Below are 19,881 nucleotides of genomic sequence, written 5' to 3' on the forward strand. Positions count from 1 at the left end.
CACACACACATACATGTGTTCACAGAGGCACGCACACACACGCGCACACGCACACATACACACAGCATAGAGTTCTCATAGTTCCTTGTAAGCCAGAGCGTCAGGCTTAGACTCTATTACTCTGTGGATAATGCTAGGAACCTAAATTGACAAGCTGTCAAGATGACACCGTGGACAAAGGCACTGGTTGCCAAGCATGACAACCCGAGTTCAATCACTAGGAACTACCTGGTAGGCGCAAACCTTGTCATCTGACCACACTCATGATGTGGCACTCCACACATGCATTTGCGCACGTGCACATGCACACACACACACACAATAATATAATTTTTTAATTTTTAAGGGGGCTGGAGAGATGGCTCAGTGGTTAACAGCACTTGCTCTCACAGAGGACCAGACGGTGGCTCACAACCAACCCTAACTCTGGTTCTTCCCAGGGCACTCATGCATACATGATACATGGACAAACATATATGCAAGGGGGAAAATCATACACCATAAATAAGAATTTTAACTCAAAAAAAATTTTTTTAAGGTAAACTGGACTGGAAATTTGGAGCAGAAGCCCTCTCTCTCTCTCTCTGAGGCCCTGGTTTACTATACACAACTGACAGGGGAGGTACTTTCATTGTGTGCTGGCGAAATGCACCCCTGATCTGAGTTCATATTTACCAGTTTGGAAAGGTTCATGTCTCGTAGTCCTCTCATGACCGTGCTTAGCTCACTGTCTTCCGGCCGAGCTCTTTTCTGAGACCCAAGAGTCCTCAGCACAGACAGGATATTTCTCAGTCCAAAGTCATAGTGGACCTAGGACAGGCAAAGAGAAAGCAAAGATACGTCACTGAAAACTTCCAGATGCTCTACTGGCGTTTGTGGAGTGGCCCACACTGGGAAGCGCTGCTGACAGCTCAATTCATCTTCCTTCCCTTTGAGTGAGGAGAGGGATCGTTTCTGTCAGAATGAAAAAGCGCGAGGTGACATGATGGGATTCAAACCTTATGTCTGTTTTCAGAATAGGACACAGCTGGATGCGGTCCGAGAGGCAGACAATAGACTTTAAATGCAGAGATCGTAAGTTACACATTGACAATTCCGTTTACACAGCATCCTTGAACTAACGTCTCAGATGGAGAAAAGGGTCGGTGGCTTTGACAGCTTAGCGATTTGGGAGAGGGGAAGATGAGAGTACAAAGATGTGGCAGCAGGGAACCTGGTGGTATGTGAGTGCTGGCCCTTGATTGTGGTGGGGACTACATTAATCTTTAGTGTGATGTAAATGCATGTACACGTGCGCACACACACACACACACACACACAGTACGAGAACATGTATAATTGACAAAACTCTTGAGTTGTATTGTTATACACTAGTAGATACTGGAGGAAGCAGGGTGATGGGTACATCTTCCTGGGCATTTTCCCCCCAATTCCTGAGAATCTCCAAGTACATTTGAAAACAGGCACCCATTGCGCTAAGTTCACTGTGCAGAGATTTAGGAGCGACTCCATGTGTTTGTCTAATCTCACTGATTAGCACCTATCGAGGTAAAATAGCAAAGTTAAAATCTAGGCTCAGAGGGCTGGAGAGACGGCTCAGCGGTTAAGAGCACTGGCTGCTCTTTCAGAGGTCCTGAGTTCAATTCCCAGCAACCACATGGTGGCTCACAACCATCTGTAATGGGATCCGATGGCCCTCTTCTGGGGTGTCTGAAGTCAGCTAAAGTGTACTCGTATAAATAAAATAAATAAATCTTTAAAAAACAAAAATCTACACTCAGAACTATAAAAGACAGATCAGGGGTTAAGAGGACACACTGCTCTTGCAGAGGACCCAAGTTCAGACCCAGGACACAAGTTCAGTTCTCAGGACCCATTATGAAATTTCCTGCCCAATGTATTTGCAGCGAGAGCCCTGTCATTGGACTGGGAAGAGGAAGGCGGAGCTAGGAGGAGGGAGGAATGTGTGTGTGTGTGTGTGTGAGAGAGAGAGAGAGAGAGAGAGAGAGAGAGAGAGAGAGAGAGAGGAAGAAGAAGAAGAAGAAGAAGAAGAAGAAGAAGAAGAAGAAGAAGAAGAAGAAGAAGAAGAAGAAGAAGAAGAAAAGGAGGAGGAGGAGGAGGAGGAGGAGGAGGAGGAGGAGGAGGAGGAGGAGGAGGAGGAGGAGGAGGAGGAAGAAGAGAAGGAGGAGGAAGAGGAAGAAGAGGAAGAAGAGGAAGAGGAGGAAGAGGAGAAGAGAGATGGTCTTCCCTGGTAGTTATTCTTATCAAAAGGTTAGATAATTGGGATAACAATTCTAATTGTGTAGCCATCTTATGTATTGAGTATTTGCTAATATATAAATCCATTGGTTAACTTTAAGCATCTAGAGTTTTGATTTACTGGGTTACTGGAAGGTGGGTCTGCCGACAACTGGGTGGTTATGGCTATGAGGAACTAGCAGCTCCAGGGACAAGGGAATCAGAGCTGGAAGCACAGTGACCGGTCACTACAGGGGCAAGTTAGAGAGAGCAGCCGGGTGGAACCAGCTCAGGAGCTCTGGTCCTGCTGGAAAGCTTGCCCAGGACAAATGGGCTTAGAATGGAAACATGGTGACCAGGTTCGGAGCTAGCCCGACGCTCCTTTTATCAAATCCCTCCTACTACGCTGTTATCTGTCAGCTGCCAACCAGTTAGCTACGAGTCTAACTCAGATGAATCTGATGCCCTCTTCCTGACTCTGTGGGTACTGCACTCACAGGCACATACCTGCACGTGCATACACATTGAAAGAAAGAAAGAAAGAAAGAAAGAAAGAAAGAAAGAAAGAAAGAAAGAAAGAAAGAAAGAAAGGAAGGAAGGAAGGAAGGAAGGAAGGAAGAAAGGAAGGAAGGAAAAAAAGAAAGGAAGGAAGAAACAAAGAAGCAAAGAAAGAAACAAAGAAAGAAAAACAAAAACCTAAATTCTCTTACAGGAGTAATAAATACATGTTCTCACCTGTTTAGTAAGCTGTTCTTCGCAGAGTTTATAGAGAACATAAAACTTTTGCGCCAAGATCACATTTTCGAGGAAACCGCAGCTTGCAAGCTTAACTCGCATAATGATCTGCAGGTTAATAATGGTGAGACATGCGTAAGCAACTTTAGTGGGGGAGAAAAAAGTAAAAAACATGCATTATCCTTAGAAATCCTGGTACATACCTGCCTATCAGGGACCATCATTGCGACTGTTCTAAACTGGATTTTCAAGTTTTCTGGCAGTTCCTGGCGCCCAGCATATCCGGGGTTCTAGGAATTAAGATGTATTTGATTATTGTTATTGGTTCAATTGTCATTTCCTGGACATAAATACATTTCAGGCCCCTAGTCCATATTCTGAGGCAAGACACAAAAAGTACTGCATTTGTAAAATGCCCTTGCCTTCTCAAAAATGTGTATTGGCCCTTCCAATTCAATACATTTTTATTATATATTTAATGTAATTTCATGTCATACCTTTTAAAAATATACCCTGTTTTCAATTCACCATCAAAGTCACACACAGTTTTGCACAGAAAAAAAAAAAAAGCACTTGTGTGTCCACTGGTTTTAAATGTAAAGCAGAATTGATTAAATACACCTGAGCAATTATTGTCTAAAATATGTCTATCAAAAGGGGGGGCCTGGACAGAGTGGCTCAGAGCACTGCCTGCTCTTGCAGAAAATCCAGGTTCAGTTCCCAGCACCCACACGGTGGCTTACAGTGTGACCTGTAATAAGTAAGAGACCCTGTTTCAAAAGATAAGATTATCAATACAGAAAGACTCCAGATACTGACCTGTGGCATCCACATACTCATACATGGGTGCATATGCAAGTGTGTACGTGCATGCACCACACACACACACACATGCATGCATGCACACGCACACGCACACACAGATAAGTGCATATACAGACACATGCACATGGACACACATGCACACACAGATACACATGCAGACACACACACATACACACATACATACACATAACCTGACAGCTGGTTTCTGGCTGGTGATTTGAGCCTGCAGTACCTCAGCCAGAAGACATGACTCAGAAGATACTGAGGCTCTAGGATGGGACAGAGGGAGGGCATCGGTGGTCTCCCTCTGCTTCTATAATCCCGCTTGCCCTCCAGGCCCTGTTTTGGATAGGTGTAGTTTCTTCCATGAGACCTGGGTGTGTCCCTTCTGGACAGAAACTCCAAGCCAGGGCATGATTTTTTTTTTCTTTTTCTTTGCTATAGCATCCAACAATGACTGAGACAGTGGCCACCTGATTGGCCCAATACCAGAGTAAGGATAGAGCCTGGCCTCTCAGCTCCCATCCTTGTCAACTCAAAGCATGAGGCATGAGAAAGAAAAAAAATACCTTTGTGGTTTTAAGCAGCTTACTTTTGTAAGTGCTGCTCTTACACAGAGGGCGGGAGCTCGGTTCCCAGCACCCGCAGCAGGCAGCTCATGACAACCTATAAACCACAGCTCCAGTGGAACTCAACGCCCCCTTCTGGCCACTATGGGCACCTACACTCACATGCATACACCCACACATAGACACACATAATTAATTTAAAAATCATTTTTTATACCCACATAGAGAATCCATGACTGCTGGCTCATCTATCCTGCCATTCAAAGACTCATCTGTCTATAGCTACAATAATTAAACTCTCCAACTTGCACTTAAAACCCGAGTTCTCACCATGGTTAGGAAGATTCCAAATTCTGGATTTAAATCCACGCAATCGCCATCCGAGAAGATGAACTGTTTCTTCCTCTCCTTCCTCGCTGTCAAAACTATGTAAATTTGTTGTGCCGCCACAGATAAAACAGGCAATTCAATTCTGTTAAACTCATCAAAGCAACCCCAGGAACCGGACTGTGCAAGACCTGGCAAGAGAAATAGTTAATTTGCGAAGTTTCACTCTGTGAGGTGCCTTCGCCACAGTGGCTGTGTCTCCAAAGTGCTCCCCAACAATTACACCTAAACACGATTTATGTGAGGTTTCACGCTGGGCTGTTTATGAAGGCGTATTTCATCCTTGTTATGGGAGATGTTTAATTACTCGTTCATCACCAGCAATCACAATGAAAATGGGATGGTGTCATAGGGAAAGTGCAAATATATCATTGTAGGCAGGTTTTCCGAGAGGTGATGACATCACACTGTCTTTAAGGACTGCCTTCCGTGAGGACATCATTGCGATGACACATCACATCACACCCCCCTTTTTAAGGACCACCTTCTATGAGGCTGTCATTTTGGGCAGGTGTTCTGGGAGTTGAGGAAACCACACCCCTCTCTGTAAGGAGCGCCTTCCTCACACCCCCTCAAGGGCCGCCTTCTGTGAGGATGTCATCACAATGACATCACACCCCCTCTGTAAGGAGCTCCTTCCGTGAGGATGGAGAGGGACAGCTCTTGAGTCTCTGGGGTAAACAGCAGAATTAAGGGATACCCCTCCACCTGTTCCATCTGTCTGTCTTCTTTTATTACAGTGAGCTAAGACCATCAGAGTGCAGGATAAGAGAGAGAGAGAGAGAGAGAAAGTGGCCAGAGGGGTTTTTATTTCTTATTAAAGCAAGCACAAAGACAGACCTGGAGGGCATGAATGCTGTTCCTTGTCGATTCTCTAAGGACAAAGACCTTTGTCACCTGCAGCTGTGTGAAAAGCTTGCTTGCTTTCTGTATTATCTGCCCAATCCTCTCCTCTCCCTCTTGGGGATTCCCATCCTGAGGCTCTGGAAAGGTTTAAAGCTGTCCCTCTAACCTGCGTGATATTTTGGCAACTCAAGATAGGATGATTTTTTTTCCTTTTCATAGTTTCATTCAGCTTGTACCCCAATTATGTTTTTCCTAACAGCCTTTCCCTCTAGTTAGCTAAATGGCATGGAGTTTTGAATCTCTCTGAAGCTGTTTGTTTTGCAAAGTTTACTGAGCTTTCCTGTTCCCCCCTTTAGCCCAGTTTGGCAATCTTTATACTGTCTTCTCTCTATCTCTAGTTTTCCTTCTTTAACCACGTATGTCATTTTTTTTTCTTCTTTGAGACAAGGCTTTGTGTATCCCTACCCCAGACTTTGCCTTGAACCCACTCTGAGGCCAAGACTGGCTTTGAGTTCCCCACACCCTGCCTCCATGCACTGAGTGTTGGGATGATAGCTGTGCCCCACCACACCCCGCTTGTACAGTCCTGAGGACTGAGCCCAGGGCCTCTTGAAAGCTAGGCAAGAACTCTATCATCTAAGCTATAGCCCCAGCCCTGCAGTGGGTTTACCATTCTGGGTACCACTCTAAGCTCCTTTGGTAAGGTCGAGCTGACGGGCTCTTGCTACATTATCTCTTAACATCCTGTTTGGGATGCTTGCCTCTGGTGGTTTGTGGGAAGGAGTTGGGGGGGGGGGAGGGGGAGGCAGGAGAGCGCCCCCTGGTGTGGAACCTGCCACCTGACCCAGTTCCTCGACCTTCTCTGCCCTATCTGGGGATGTCCTCTGGCAGGGTCCTATTTCAAAAAGCGGTGCTACAAAGCCAGGCTGAGCGCTGACACTCCAGTGCCCTTGGATGTGCCTCTCCTCAGTGTTATCTGAATCACCTCCTACCTATCTACCTTCTAAGATTTTTCTCAAGAATCCCCAATCTCTGATGGCTAACCTGATTCTTATTTTCCTGTGTTACTGTGCTTTATAAAATTTGAAGGGGGAAAAAACAAAACCCTTTTATGTCAGTGAAGGAAAGGATATGTATTAATCTGTTATGAAGACCACCTCTTGCCAGTACTGTTTCAGACTATTACAAATTGCTTCTGGCTTCAAATGCCAATACACTCAATGCAGACAACGTAACACGATCCGTGGTATTGAACCACGCTGAATTTAAATCCAGAAAGATAATCCAATAAACCACCTAGCCCAGTGATGATCGCACCATTCTAGATTCATATCAGAAAATATTAAGAGACAATGGGAAATGAACCCAATCGAAATTATTCGACACTTGCCTTTGAAAATCCGTCCGAGGCCTCGGAAATCCATCTGATCGGAACAGTTGAACACAACCACATACTTGCCCAGACACCTGCCCATGTCTTTTGTGGTTTCCGTTTTACCCGTCCCGGCTGGTCCTGCTGGAGCACCGCCCATGTTCATTCCCAGAGCCTGAGCCAGCGTGATGTAGCATCTACGACACAGGAAAGAATAGGCCCGAGGGCTCAGAACCTTGAACAGTCCACGTGAAATAGGCAACCAAATGGGGGGGGGGAGGGGGCACGGGGGGGAGACAGGGGAAAACCAAACAAGGGGGCAGAGATGGGGGAGGGGAACCAAGAGGAAGCTGAGAACTCAAAACAGTCCTGTCATAATTTTACCTGGAAGCAGACCCAATTAACATGGCAGAGGTAAATCATTCAACATGCAGTTTCAGTCAATGCTATAGACATTTACTGAGCGATTTCTGTGTGCAGCACATTGAACGGAGTGTGGTGGCATTTGGAAAGATGGAAGAGGTCCACACCTTGCCCGGGGGCAGGATCTGTCATTGGCTGAGGCAGACTCAGCCAAGAGACTTGACTTTAGGCTCAGTTTCCACATCTGAGAAACTGGGAGGTTGGCAGCCTGCGGTTCTGCACTCCCATAATACCCAGGAGGCAGAGGCAGGGGGATCACTGCCAGTTTAAAGCCCAGTCTGAGTTGTATAGTAAATTTCATGCCAGCCGGGGTACAAGGTGAGACTCCGAAAAAAAAAACAAAAACAAGCAGAGAGTAGATTGTGATGGTCCTCAGCACCCTGGAGGTGGAGGCAGGGGGACTGCTTTGAGTTCCGGGCCAGTCTAGTCTATGTAAGTGTCAGATCAGTCAGGAGTACACAGTCAAAAAATTAAAAAGTGAAAGAATAAAACCCAACAAAAACCCGAAAAACAGGAGATGAAATTAAATGCTCTCAAACACGCTTTTCTTTCTTGCAATATTATTAACTTCCTTTATGGTTTCTGGGCATTTTTTTCCCTCTCACAATCTAAAATCATTATTAAATAACCCACAGCAAACATTCAATCTTGCTTTTACTCTTCCATCCGTTTCTACTTCATAAAACATTAATGTGTGTGTTCTTGTGAGCAACCGTGAGGATTATTTCATTGTTTAGCTGCCTCTGATGACCCCAGCACAGACCAGGGATGGTGGCAGCAGGCGTTCGTGAATGTTTCAAGTGGGGCTTTGATGTCATTTAATTACCAAAGGGAAACGAATGCACTGGGTTCCCCTTACCTATCTGTTAACGGGGTGATCACAAGGCGATCCGTGCATCCCAGAAATTCATTTTGGTAAATGAAGTCGACGTCAGTGATGGACACCACAGTCTGATCCAAATCCTCTTTGAAATAAAATCTGCTCTGCTTCAGCCACTCGAAGTCAGTCACGGACTTGATGTGCATTTTTACCTGGAAAATGTGAAGCATGCAAAGTTACAAACTGCCTGGCGATAGCCTAAAACATAAGCATATGGAGGTGCAGTGAGTGGGGTTGGAGTCACTCATCCACGAGCAGGTTAGTCTCCACTGAACAATATCTATTGCTTGCCTTCTTTGCTGAAATGACACTGGGTGAACACAGATAAACAGTGTCTGCTTCCTGGAGCTTATCCAAAATTTGGGGGCAGGGGGGTAAAGTCGAGACATTTCCATGGAATACAAACCACACTATAAAGAAAGTCAGGGGAGTAGCTCAGCAATTAGAATTTGCTGCTGTTGCAAAGGACCCAGCACCCACAAAGTGGCTCACCTCCCTGGTAACTCCAGTTACAGGAACTCTGGCTCCCTCTTCTGGCCTCCATGGGCACTGCATGCATGTGGTGCATATACATACATTCAGGTAAACACTCAGATGCATAAAAAAATAAAACAAAATTTTCAAAGAAAAAAATTCAAAGCCCATGGAAATATACAATGATAGGACCTAACCTGGTTTAGGAAGTCAGAGAGGGGTGCTTGGAGAAAAACATATCTGAACTAAAACCTGGCTAAACAACAGAAATTGGGCAGGGAAAGAAAGGGCAAAGGCCCAGATCTACATACAATATTCAACAACTGAAAAATGTTCAGTATTACTGAGGCTTAGGAATTAGAGAATAGAATGTATGTTAGGGCCTCAATGGGTCATGGGAAGAGTTTGGAAAGCCCTCTTCATAGCAATTAGAAGCCACTGCAGGTGATAAACAAGGAAGGAGCAGGCGTGTGTGTGTGTGTGTGTGTGTGTGTGTGTGTGTGTGTTTTCGCACGCACACATGTCTCTCTGCCCTGGCACTACTGTTTGCCTTCTAATCTGACAGGCCTTCAGCATGTACGTGTGAGACAAGAAGCTCCAGGTTCTCACCACCATGGCTGTAATTTCAGAAACTGGTCCACCAAAAGAGATAGAAAGCGAGACACTTTTAGGAACCCACCGTGGCCACCTTCTGAGGCACTTCCCCTGGTAAAGCCTAGAAAACCTTGGTCCTACCTATCTAAGGAACCAGCCCCTAAGACAAGTTTTGGGGGCTCTGGCTCCCTCTTCTGATCTCTGTGGGTATTGCAGGTATATGGTGCAAATACATACATGCAGGCAAACACTCAGACAGATGTATTGCCTTTGTGCCCACAGGGTCACTTCCAGGTCAGTTAAGACATGGACTTCTGAAAATATCTACAGTGTTTGAATGCCCTCCTTGCCAGATATCCCATTATCTGCATCTCCCTGAGCCCCCTGTTCTGTAGCATGGCCGTGCTTTTCCCTCCAGCTAAGGATTCCGACTTCCTACCTAGAACTGTTTGTATTTACCACATTAAATAAGCTACTTTTTGATAATACAGCCTGGATCCAGGCCCAGAGACCATATTCTCTGACTCAAGAACCACAGTCATGGAGATACAGCCAGCCAGGAACTTTCTACCTCAAAAGAGTCTAAGAATGAGGTGGAGGGAGGAAGGCAAGGATAGCCAACACTGGAATCAAATTCTGACTGCCTAGAATCACAGATTGTAAGGGCTGGATGAACAAGAACACACATGCTAGCCATGGGGCATGGTTAAGTTAGGATGCAAATCGACTCCAGGGTCAGGCATGATGGAAACATGAGGGAAACAGTCTCACAGTACTGTGCCCTGTTTTGTTTTGCTTGCTGGCTTGTGTGTTTGTAGTGTGGGGAAGTGAAGCTGAGAGTTCATATGGGCTAAACAAACGTTCTGCCACTAATTCCCAGCCCTGCTTCCTTTCTTGTCTTTATCCTGTACAGAAAGTAAGGCTTGCTTTCCTTGGCACCTAGTTTTCAAATGAACTTCTGCCATGGGGCTTTTACGCCAGCCTGGGGTGTGTAAACACGCCCATTAGTGTGCTTGTGGCAGACACAAAGACAGACTCCACACCAGCACTGCTGAAGTGAGCTTCCTTGAATGTCAGCACGTCACAGTTAGTCTGCAGAGCCACAACAAAAATGCCAAACTGTGATTAGTCTGATCAGGGGGAAAACCTGGTTGTGGGTTATCTCATATTTTTTAAAATACATATATTTGTTTTGTGTGTGTGTGTGTGTGTGTGTGTGTGTGTACTTGTGGTGAAGGGATTTGTGCATGCATATGTTTATGTATATGTGTGTGTGTGTTTGTGTGTTTATGTGCACACGCACCTGCATGTCTGTCTGCCTGTCTGCCTGCCTGCTCAGGGGCCCGAAGAAGATAGACAAGGAATCAGACCACCTAGAACTGGAGTTCGAGTGGTTGTAAGCTTCCTAACGTAGGTCTGGGAACCAAACTCATGTCCTGTGAAAGCAGCAGCAAGCACCCGGAACCCCTAAGTCATCCCTCTATCCCCCTTTCTTGTACTTTAACATGCTTTTGAATCACTCTGGAAATCTGCCTCTATTCCTCCCTGCAGGTCGAGGTGGGCCAGAACTAAAGAGTCTGCTTTCTGGAAAGCTCCCAGGTGAAGCCACTGTCTTGGAAAACAAGACTGTAAACGAGCGAATGAGGGGATCCATGGGCTGGCCCAATGTCCTTCAAAGAGTCACCAACACATGTGATTTACACAAGCAGAACTTTCGGTGCAGATGTGAGGCAGGTGGCCCAAGATCAACTTTTCCATAATAGTCTCTTAGCTGAGTGGATTATTTGTCTGCAGTGAAGGAGAGTAATGCCCTTAAAGATGGAACAAACCTCGTAGAAGACAGCAACGGTACAGACTTAGGCTGTCTAAGGACAGGCTATGAACATCACCAGCGTCCCCTGTCCTGCTGGGATAGTGTGAACTGTCAATGGGACAAGCTCTGGAATCACCCGGGAGAGGGGCCTCTGCGCATGCCTGGGAGGCTGTCTTGATTACAGTGAAGTGGCCCACCTACTGTGCGTGACATCATTCCCCAACTGGAATCTTACTTAGACTATGTACACGGAGAAAGGAGGCTGTGGTGGTTGGTTTGTATGAGAGCTGTTGTCCACAGATTGATGTATGTGAGGGTTCGTTTCCCCAGTTGGGGCGCTGTTTTAGGAAGCCATGGAACCTTTAAGAGGTAGCTCCCCTCTGAAAGAGTGTGCCAGGCATGAAGTTTAGAGGTTGATAGACCTTGCCCAACTTCTTCCTTCTCTTCTCTCTCTCTCTCTCTCTCTCCCTCCCTCTCTCGCTCTCTCCCTCTCTCTGTGTCTCTCTGTCTCTGTCTTTCTGTCTCTTTCTATCTCTCTGTCTCTGTGTTTCTGTATTTGTCTCTCTGTGTCTCTGTGTGTGTGTGTGTGTGTGTGTGTGTGTGTGTGTGTGTGTCCCTCTGCCCCTGCCCCTGCTTCCTGCATGGGGACAAAGTGTAATTAGCCAGCTTCCTGCCCCTACTGCCATCCCTGGCTTTACAACCCCTAACCGTCAGCTGAAATAAACACTTCGGTCCTTAACTTGCTCCTGGCAGTGGTATTTTATTGCAGAAACCTAAGAGCGACAGATACAAGAGCTAAGCAGCAGCACACACCCATTGTCTTGGGCTTCCTGGTTGTAGGTATGACCCGACCAGCTGCCTCAAGTTGCTACGGCCTTGACACCCTTGGGAAGATGGGCTGAGCCGTGACCCATGAGCCAAACCAACTCTCCTTTGAGTTGAGTTTTGTCCGCCTCAATCCTAACAACAGGAACAGAAACTGAGAGACAATCGGGGTTCTGGCTTTAGAAGAATGTGACCAGGCCCAAAGCTGTAATTAGCATCTTATTTCAAGAGGAATGGATCCATTCATCATATTCCTCCTTCCCTATAGGCTCTGGGCCAAATCAAGTTCTCCTGGATGCTGACAACGGACAACAGCCACGCACATCCGGGAAGGCTTGTCTCCGCCAAGCTTGAAGTCCCCCTGTCCCAACAGATTTACCACAGTTCATCACCTGTCCCGACTCAACTGGATCATACCCTTGGGCATTTGTTTAGTAGAGCAATTCATTCTTAATAAATCAATTGGTTCCCGACTTTCTGGGGGGAAAAATGGCTTCATATCTTCTTGTTACAGCTCCTGTGACCTTGGCCTGTGGCCTGTCTTTTCTAAGGCTCTTTCCTAAAGGTTATACTGTACTGAAAGATAATTGTTTTTCTGGCTTCAATTCTGTCAAATGTTTTGTTCTGGTTTCGTGTGTGTGTGTGTGTGTGTGTGTGTGTGTGTGTGTGTGTGTTTAGTAGGTCCGTTTTTAAAAAGTAATTAGTCCCTAAAGTGTAAAACCCTGTGCAAAGTTCCACAGCTTCAGAATAGTCTTTCTACCTGAAGAGACATTCGGGGAGGCGCACTAAGTTTGGAAGTGGGCAGTATTTCTCTGAGCGGCTTCCTTAACCTAGCTGTGTGATGTTTTCGTTTGGGATTTTTAGCTGGGCATGATGGGTGTGTGTCTTTAATCCCAGCACTCAGGAGACTGAGGCAGGAGGATCGCTGTGAGTTTGAAGCCAGCCTGGTCTACATTTCAAGTTCCAGGATACCTAAGGAAACACAGTGAGACCCTATCTCAAAATCATGTGTGAGTTCATTGCAATGAAGTGATTTAAAAACAAACAGATGAAGAAGAGGAGGAGGAAGAAGAAGAAGAAGAGGAGGAGGAGGAGGAAGAGAAAGAAAATGAACCAAACTTCTTTTAAAAACTAATGAATTAAAACACACCCATCTTGTTAGAAGCACCGGCCACACCTACTCAGGTGTGGACAGTGTAAAAAGACCCGTGTATGAGGTGAGCTCACGTAAGTCCATCATTCTGAACCTGTTCAGCATGTGACTACTTGTTATTAGGTACTAGACCAGATTACTGTGACAAGGCACTGGGTTGGGGGAGGGGAGGAAACTTTACCAAGTCATCAAAGATATCTCTCTGATGCACGTGGATTGTGATCAAAGTTTCAAACTTCACTCTGTCAAACTTGGTCAGGTCGTGCGTCGTCTGGCTAATGAGGGTGTTCAGAATGTCCAGAAACTTCTGGTTGGTTATTTGCATGATTTTCCTGTCGTCCTTTGCGTTATTTAAAGCCTCTTCCGAATCATGTGTCCAAAGCATTTGAACCCCCAGAAGCCCAACCTGCAAACAGCAGACACACATGTATTGCATGTTTACAACCTGCAAACAGCAGACACACATGTATGGCATGTTTACAACCTACCAACAGCAGACACACATATATGGCATGCTTATAACCTACAAACAGCACACATACATATATGGCATGTTCACATTTAATCTTGATTGTCATTTATTCACATAAAGCAGGCAGAATTGACTTTTTAAAGCTTTAAATAAAAATTCTATCTGTGTGTGTATGTGCCATATGTCTGTTTCTCTCTCTCTCTCTCTCTCTCTCTCTCTCTCTCTCTCTCTCTCTTTCTCTCTCGGAAGGAATACAGTCAAATATAGTCATCATTTCCAAGTGGTATAACTATAAGTAATTTTTATTCCTACTTTCGTGGTTTTCAGATTTCCCCAGATTTTTAGACCTATGGTTCATCACATTTACAGTCTTTAAAAAAATATGTTCTGAAAGAGACTGGAGATGAGGTGTTTGGCTTTTTTTTTTTTTTTTTTTTTTTTTTGAAAATTAACTTGATAGCAGGCAGATTTCAGTTATTTGTAAAAAAAAAAAAAATACTTTAAAGAAATAACACATACACACACTAAGAGAAATCTGGGAAGACGCTCGGCTTTCCCATGACGTCCTGTCCAATTCCTCCGCTGCTCTGAACCTCCTCCTAGTTTTCCTCCTAACACCAATTCCCCGGTCAGAATGACACTTGAGAACACACTGTGGTGTGTGCTTTCCAGGGATAGAGAAAATATGTCATCCTACTGTTAAGAGGCCTGTTTCTTTGGCTTACCAAGGGAAATACTTTAAAAAAAATCTTTAACAAGAACATTAAAAATTTTCAAGGCAACTATAAAACATTAAAACCACGGCATTGAAACCATCTCTACGGTGGAGGTTGATCCTTGTCTGGGCTGATATCGTTCAAATAATTAATGCCCAATCATTTCTCAGCTGTCTCTGAAGTGTGCTTATTAATTCAGGAACTAATTGAAATTCAGGAAGGAACAGGAAATGTAGATGGGACAAAAATCTGGCCCCGCCCCCTTGGGTATCTCTTCTATTTTGCGCTACTTATGAAGAGGCTAAAAACTACTTTTCGTCTATCGTGGGTGAAGCTTTAATGAAACTCCTAGTTCTTTATTTACCATACTAGGGCTTACTGATATTTGGCATATCACAGGGAGCTGGTAGGAGACACGGGACAGGAGAGCCGTTGGCAAGAACACCCACTCCCACCCTGACAAGATGGGACTGACATCAGGAAAGTGTACGGTTCTTTCCTCTATCTATAAGATGATCCCTAAGATCTATAAGATGAAATTTCTCATATAGTATTCTTGGCATATGTCCTTAGGGATGGAGGAAGAGGAGGGCCAGGAAATGGGCTGACGTGGCTCTTAACAGAGTCTGCTGACAAGCAGATGCTGACAGCGACCTCCTCACGCATCACCAGGCTCAGTCCCTTCTCTGTTTCCACATCTGCATCTTAGTGAACAGTGAGCCTCACCTGTGCGGGGAAGTGGTTCAGGAAAGGTAAGAGGAGGAAGCCCGAATCGCTGATCTGATAGAAGGCAGAGCGGATTATATTATGTAGTGACGACATCTGTATTTTTAACAAGTCCAGGAGCCAAATCTCTACAGGGCCTTTGGCCATAACAGGAGTATCCAGCTTTAAAAAAAACAAAGCAAAAATGAGACAAAAAAAAAAAATACAAACACGTAACCAATTATTAATAGCGTAGTTTTACAAATTGTCACACTTGATGAATCCTAGCACTGTGACACAAAATAAGCTCTTCTATAGTTCGTGCCAAATATCTACTGATTTATTTTGTGTATGCAAGCATTGTATGCATGTGTATGAATAATAGGTGTGCCTGAATAAGTGTACCATGTAGTGGCCTCAGTGTACGTGTGTGTGTGTGTGTGTGTGTGTGTGTGTGTATGCATGTGTGTGTGCACATGAGCAAGTGTATGTGCCTGTTTATATGTGCATGGCATTTGTGTGTACATACGTGCGTGTGCATGTGTGTGTGCATGTACTTGTGTGCATGTGCGTGCATGTGCATGTATGTGTGCATGTGCATGCATGTGTGTGTGTGCATGCATGAGTATATTGCCTGTGTATATGTGTATGGCATGTGTGTGTACATATGTGCATGTGTGTGCATGTACTTGTGTGCATGTATATGTGCATGTGCGTGCATATGCGTGCGTGTGTGTGCATGCACGAGTGTATTGCCTGTGTATATGTGCATGGCGTGTGTGTGTGTACATACATGCATGTGTGTGTGTGCATGCACGAGTGTATTGCCTGTGTATAAGTGCATGGCGTGTGTGTGTACATATGTGCATGTGTGTGCATGTACTTGTATGCATGTGTGCACACATGTGCATGTGTATGTGCGCGTGTGTGTTCATGTGTGCACTCCATGCATGTGGGAGCCCAAGGAGACCAGAAGAGGATGTCAGGTCTCCTGGAACTGGAGTTATAGGTGGCTGCGAGCCACCTGGTATGGGTGCTGGGAACCAACGTCAGATCCTCTGGAAGAGCAGCTAACACTCTTAACCACTGAGCCATCCCTCCAAATGCAAAATCTCCCTATGCAAAATATTGAAAAGCGTGGGTGAACTAAGCTAAAATCATGAACGGAAGGGACTATAGAGATGGTGTCGTCTAAACACCAATGTAACTGGTGATAAAATGAGTCTCAGAGAAGTGAAGTGGTTTATCTACACTCATTCATAACAAGGCCAGAGCTGCAGCATTCGAAGGTTATCACCCTACTCCCCACACCTTCATCTTTCAAAAGTGAACGGCTTTCTCCTCAACCTCAGTCTTCGGGGAAGTCCTAATAACAAAGTTTTTAATTACCATGATTTTTTCTCCTTCTCTTGATATAACGGCCATCATCCGATCGTAGTCTTTAGCATGGAAGGTCACCTCATTGATGTTGTCCGACACTGCAGGGAGATGTGGCTGTAGGGGACACAAGGCAGAGCCAACACATCTTACACGGGGCCAAGCGTAAGCTGAGGTGCCATTTAAAGCCTCAGTAGGAGCTGGAAAGGTGGTTCAGCAGCTAACAGCATCTCTTGTCCTTCCACAGGACCCACTGTCAGTTCCCAGCATCCATATTGGCCAGCTCACAGCCACCTGGTAACTCCAACTTCTGGGGACTCTGGTGCCCCCTTCTGACCTCCATGGATACTGCACTTGTGTGCACATAAAACAAATTTAAAACCTCAGTATTTTTTGTCTACATGAGAGACAAGAGAACAATTTACTTTCTTATCTCAAAACTAATAAGGAAATAGAAAAAAAACAGCAATTGAAACTACTACAGCCCCTGTTTAGCAGAGAGGCCCACTGTACAGTTCAGGTTAGCTTCGAACTTACTCTGTACCAGGCTGACCTTGAACTCTGTCGCTCTTGCCTCAGCCCCCTGAGGGCATTACTGGTGTATACTATGACCACCCAACTGTGCCCCAGTTTTAAAAAATCCTATAGAATATTGTCCTCCAGCCCTGCAAATGTCACTTCTTGTACCAGCTCAGTGGCCATCCCTTTCTGCTCTCCAGATGGAGACTGAACCATATCATCCCTGCCTGCTTCCCTGCTGGGCCCAGGTCCCTCTTGCTTTCTCTCTCACTGTGTGAGTCTCCTTTCACAGCTTGAAAAACCAAGATTCACCAGAAAACCAAGAGCCAGGCAAGGCCACAGGGTTGATGAATGGGGACTGCTGCCACCGTCCCTGACTGTGTGAGGTCAGCGGGCTCTAACAACATACAGAATAGGACATTTTATCATCATAGGTGCATATGTAGGCATGCATTCATGTGTGTGTGTGTACCACTGTGCCCTGGACTTTTTTTTTTTTTAATGTAGGTTGGTGGATTGAACTTGGGTCCTCTTGTCTGTATGGCAACGAAGTCAGTACTGTCATGACTTTTGAGTCTCGTCAGTCCGGCCTTGTACTATATAAGGATGTTAATGTTGTTTTTCATTCTTGATTGTATATCCCACTGATGGGAGAGACTTAACCCTTGGATGTGCGCGTCGTACCTGAATGGTGTGGGAGTCGCTGGCCTGTCCGAGGATTTCCAGCAGAACCGGATCGGAGACAAAGAAGAATCTTGGAAACAGCAACCGTTTCTTTTCCAGATACCTTCAAACGAGTCAAGAGCGTCTTACCAGGTGGTTCCTTTGTGGTTTTTGTTTGTTTGTGTGTTTCTCTGTGTTGGCCAATAAGACAATAGCAAACACCAATAGACATTTCTCCCTGGCCTCTGGGATATCTGCTGAGAACCAAAGTCCCAGAGAGAGGCACTTGGGGGAGACAAGGGGGCTTGACAAGGATAAAGGGGGGAACAGGGGCTCCTCTCTTTCATTTGTCACCATCTTTCTTCATCGGGAGACCTCCCATGAACCTCTGCCAGAGTCCTGGGCTTCCGTGGCTTAAATCTGGGGTGAAATTATTTTGAGAATGGTACAGAGGACACCTAGCCATGATGTGAGATGAGAGTGGGATAGGCCTGGATGAACTGGGACATACCACCACCATATTTTAAATAGAAATTAAGAATGAATTCTTTGTAATTTTTAATGGCTTCAAGAAACGTTCTTGTGTGTTTGCCTGGCCAGCTCTCCTCTAACTGCACACCCCCTGTTCCATGCCTAAACTGGGCTCCACATAGTCCCCTAAAAGATACGGTCACATACCCTGGCATCTGTAAATGTGACTTTATCAGGAAGGAGGGTCTCTGAGGACATACTGAATCCAAAGATCTTTTTTTAAATTCACAAGACAACTTTTGTGCTTGTTGAGTGTATGTATGTGTCCCAAGATCCCGAGGAAAGAACACCCTATATCAAGGTGAGCTGTAGACCCAACCACAAGAGCCCTCACAGGGGAAACAGAAGCAATGAAGGTCATATAAAGACACACTCCTCGGGGTTATAGCACAAGCCCCAGAAGCCCCAGAGCCACTACGGCTCTGTCACAAGCTCCAGATCCAGAGAATACCAACACACCTTGATTTCATACCTCCTGAACTGGGAGAGAGAGAGAGAGAGAGAGAGAGAGAGAGAGAGAGAGAGAGAGAGAGAGAGAGAGAGAGAGAGAACATGCTTCAAGCCATCAGTTTGTGGTGATCGGCACAGCAGCCCTTGGAAGCTAATTCAGTGCTTCAGCCTACCCACTCCACATCCATTTTTACTGAAAAATTGAATTTATGGGAATTTTGGGTTGCTTATTTCCAGTGGTGCCTTCCACAGAAACACCTGAAACGCACAGAGAACTCACTAAGTGGTTTGTGATGAAGCGTGGCGTAGGGAAGGGTGGACTCTTACCCTGTGAGGGACTTCTGACAGACTTCCAACTGCTCGTGTAAATGAGGCAGGAGCTGCCCCATGGTTTCATCCCCGACACAGCAGCTGATCACGTTGGGGTTCTCGTGAGCTCGCTGCATTATCTTTATCCACGACTTGTCAATATTTTGGAAACGCTTGGCTTCCTAAAAGCAAATCCGTGGTTGGGTGAAGATTAGCGCCTAGATTATCGAAAAGAGCACGTCCTTCACGTTGAAAATCCCTGTCAGTTCTTCAAACCCAGCCTGTGTTCATCTCACTTAGACTAGAAAAAAAAAATTCTTCATCTGAATTAATTCTGAAGAACGAGACCCCAAACCTATAAAGCCGCTTATTAAAATGCTGCTTGGTCGCAATGGGGCTCACCGCTTATTTGTTTCCTTGCATTTAATATAGTTTTTGAAGTGCCACATGATTAATTTGCAGAGCTATCGACTTAAAGTTCAAATCTAGTCTTTCGGCACCCCAGGTGTTTTGGGTTGATGAGCGAGCTGAAGAGGCACGGAGATAATTTGATCTCAGAGTCCTTGGAATCATGGTAGCTCCGTGTTACCTCAGGGGATAAAGGGAACAGGGAGGGAGGGGAAACACCGAAACCGCAAAACAAAGCCTCATTTACATACTTGCAAATAAAAACTCTGTGTGCTGTGGGTGATATTAAGTTTTTCATTTGGTTGCAAAAAAAAAAAATACGCCCCTGGAAATTGGCATAATTTTTGTCTCTTCTTAAAGTGCCGTTTTCTAATTAGAAATAGACTTTAGTATTAGATTCTGGAAGAAATTGCATTGCAAAGAGAAATGAGCCATGTTTCCTGCTTTTTAAGCTTTGATTTACAATCTGCATAGATCCTGCCTACAAACGGACAAGTTTAGGATGTGTGGGCTTAACTGTTTAAGAGGGAAGTTGCCTACCATAAGAGTAAAACTATTCGCCAGGCAGTGGTGGCGCACGCCTTTAATCCCAGCACT

At 45.2% G+C, this 19,881-nt stretch overlaps 1 protein-coding gene across 1 annotated transcript in view; it reads right to left on the minus strand.

The window, feature by feature from the left end:
- The window catches only part of Dnah8 (dynein axonemal heavy chain 8), a 237,184-nt gene that overhangs the window by 131,384 nt on the left and 85,919 nt on the right, over positions 1–19,881 (minus strand). The window contains exons 37-47 of the mRNA XM_034524086.2: positions 18,895–19,058; positions 17,608–17,710; positions 16,417–16,521; positions 15,049–15,210; positions 13,316–13,540; positions 8,255–8,427; positions 6,991–7,169; positions 4,698–4,885; positions 3,177–3,263; positions 2,974–3,081; positions 676–810 (exon numbers count right to left, since the gene is read on the minus strand). Of these exons, the coding sequence (XP_034379977.1) occupies positions 676–810; positions 2,974–3,081; positions 3,177–3,263; positions 4,698–4,885; positions 6,991–7,169; positions 8,255–8,427; positions 13,316–13,540; positions 15,049–15,210; positions 16,417–16,521; positions 17,608–17,710; positions 18,895–19,058 (1,629 nt within the window). The remainder of the gene's footprint in view (positions 1–675; positions 811–2,973; positions 3,082–3,176; positions 3,264–4,697; positions 4,886–6,990; positions 7,170–8,254; positions 8,428–13,315; positions 13,541–15,048; positions 15,211–16,416; positions 16,522–17,607; positions 17,711–18,894; positions 19,059–19,881) is intronic.

This window comes from Arvicanthis niloticus, chromosome 20 (genome assembly GCF_011762505.2).
Source record: "Arvicanthis niloticus isolate mArvNil1 chromosome 20, mArvNil1.pat.X, whole genome shotgun sequence".
NCBI classification, from domain to species: Eukaryota; Metazoa; Chordata; class Mammalia; order Rodentia; family Muridae; genus Arvicanthis; species Arvicanthis niloticus.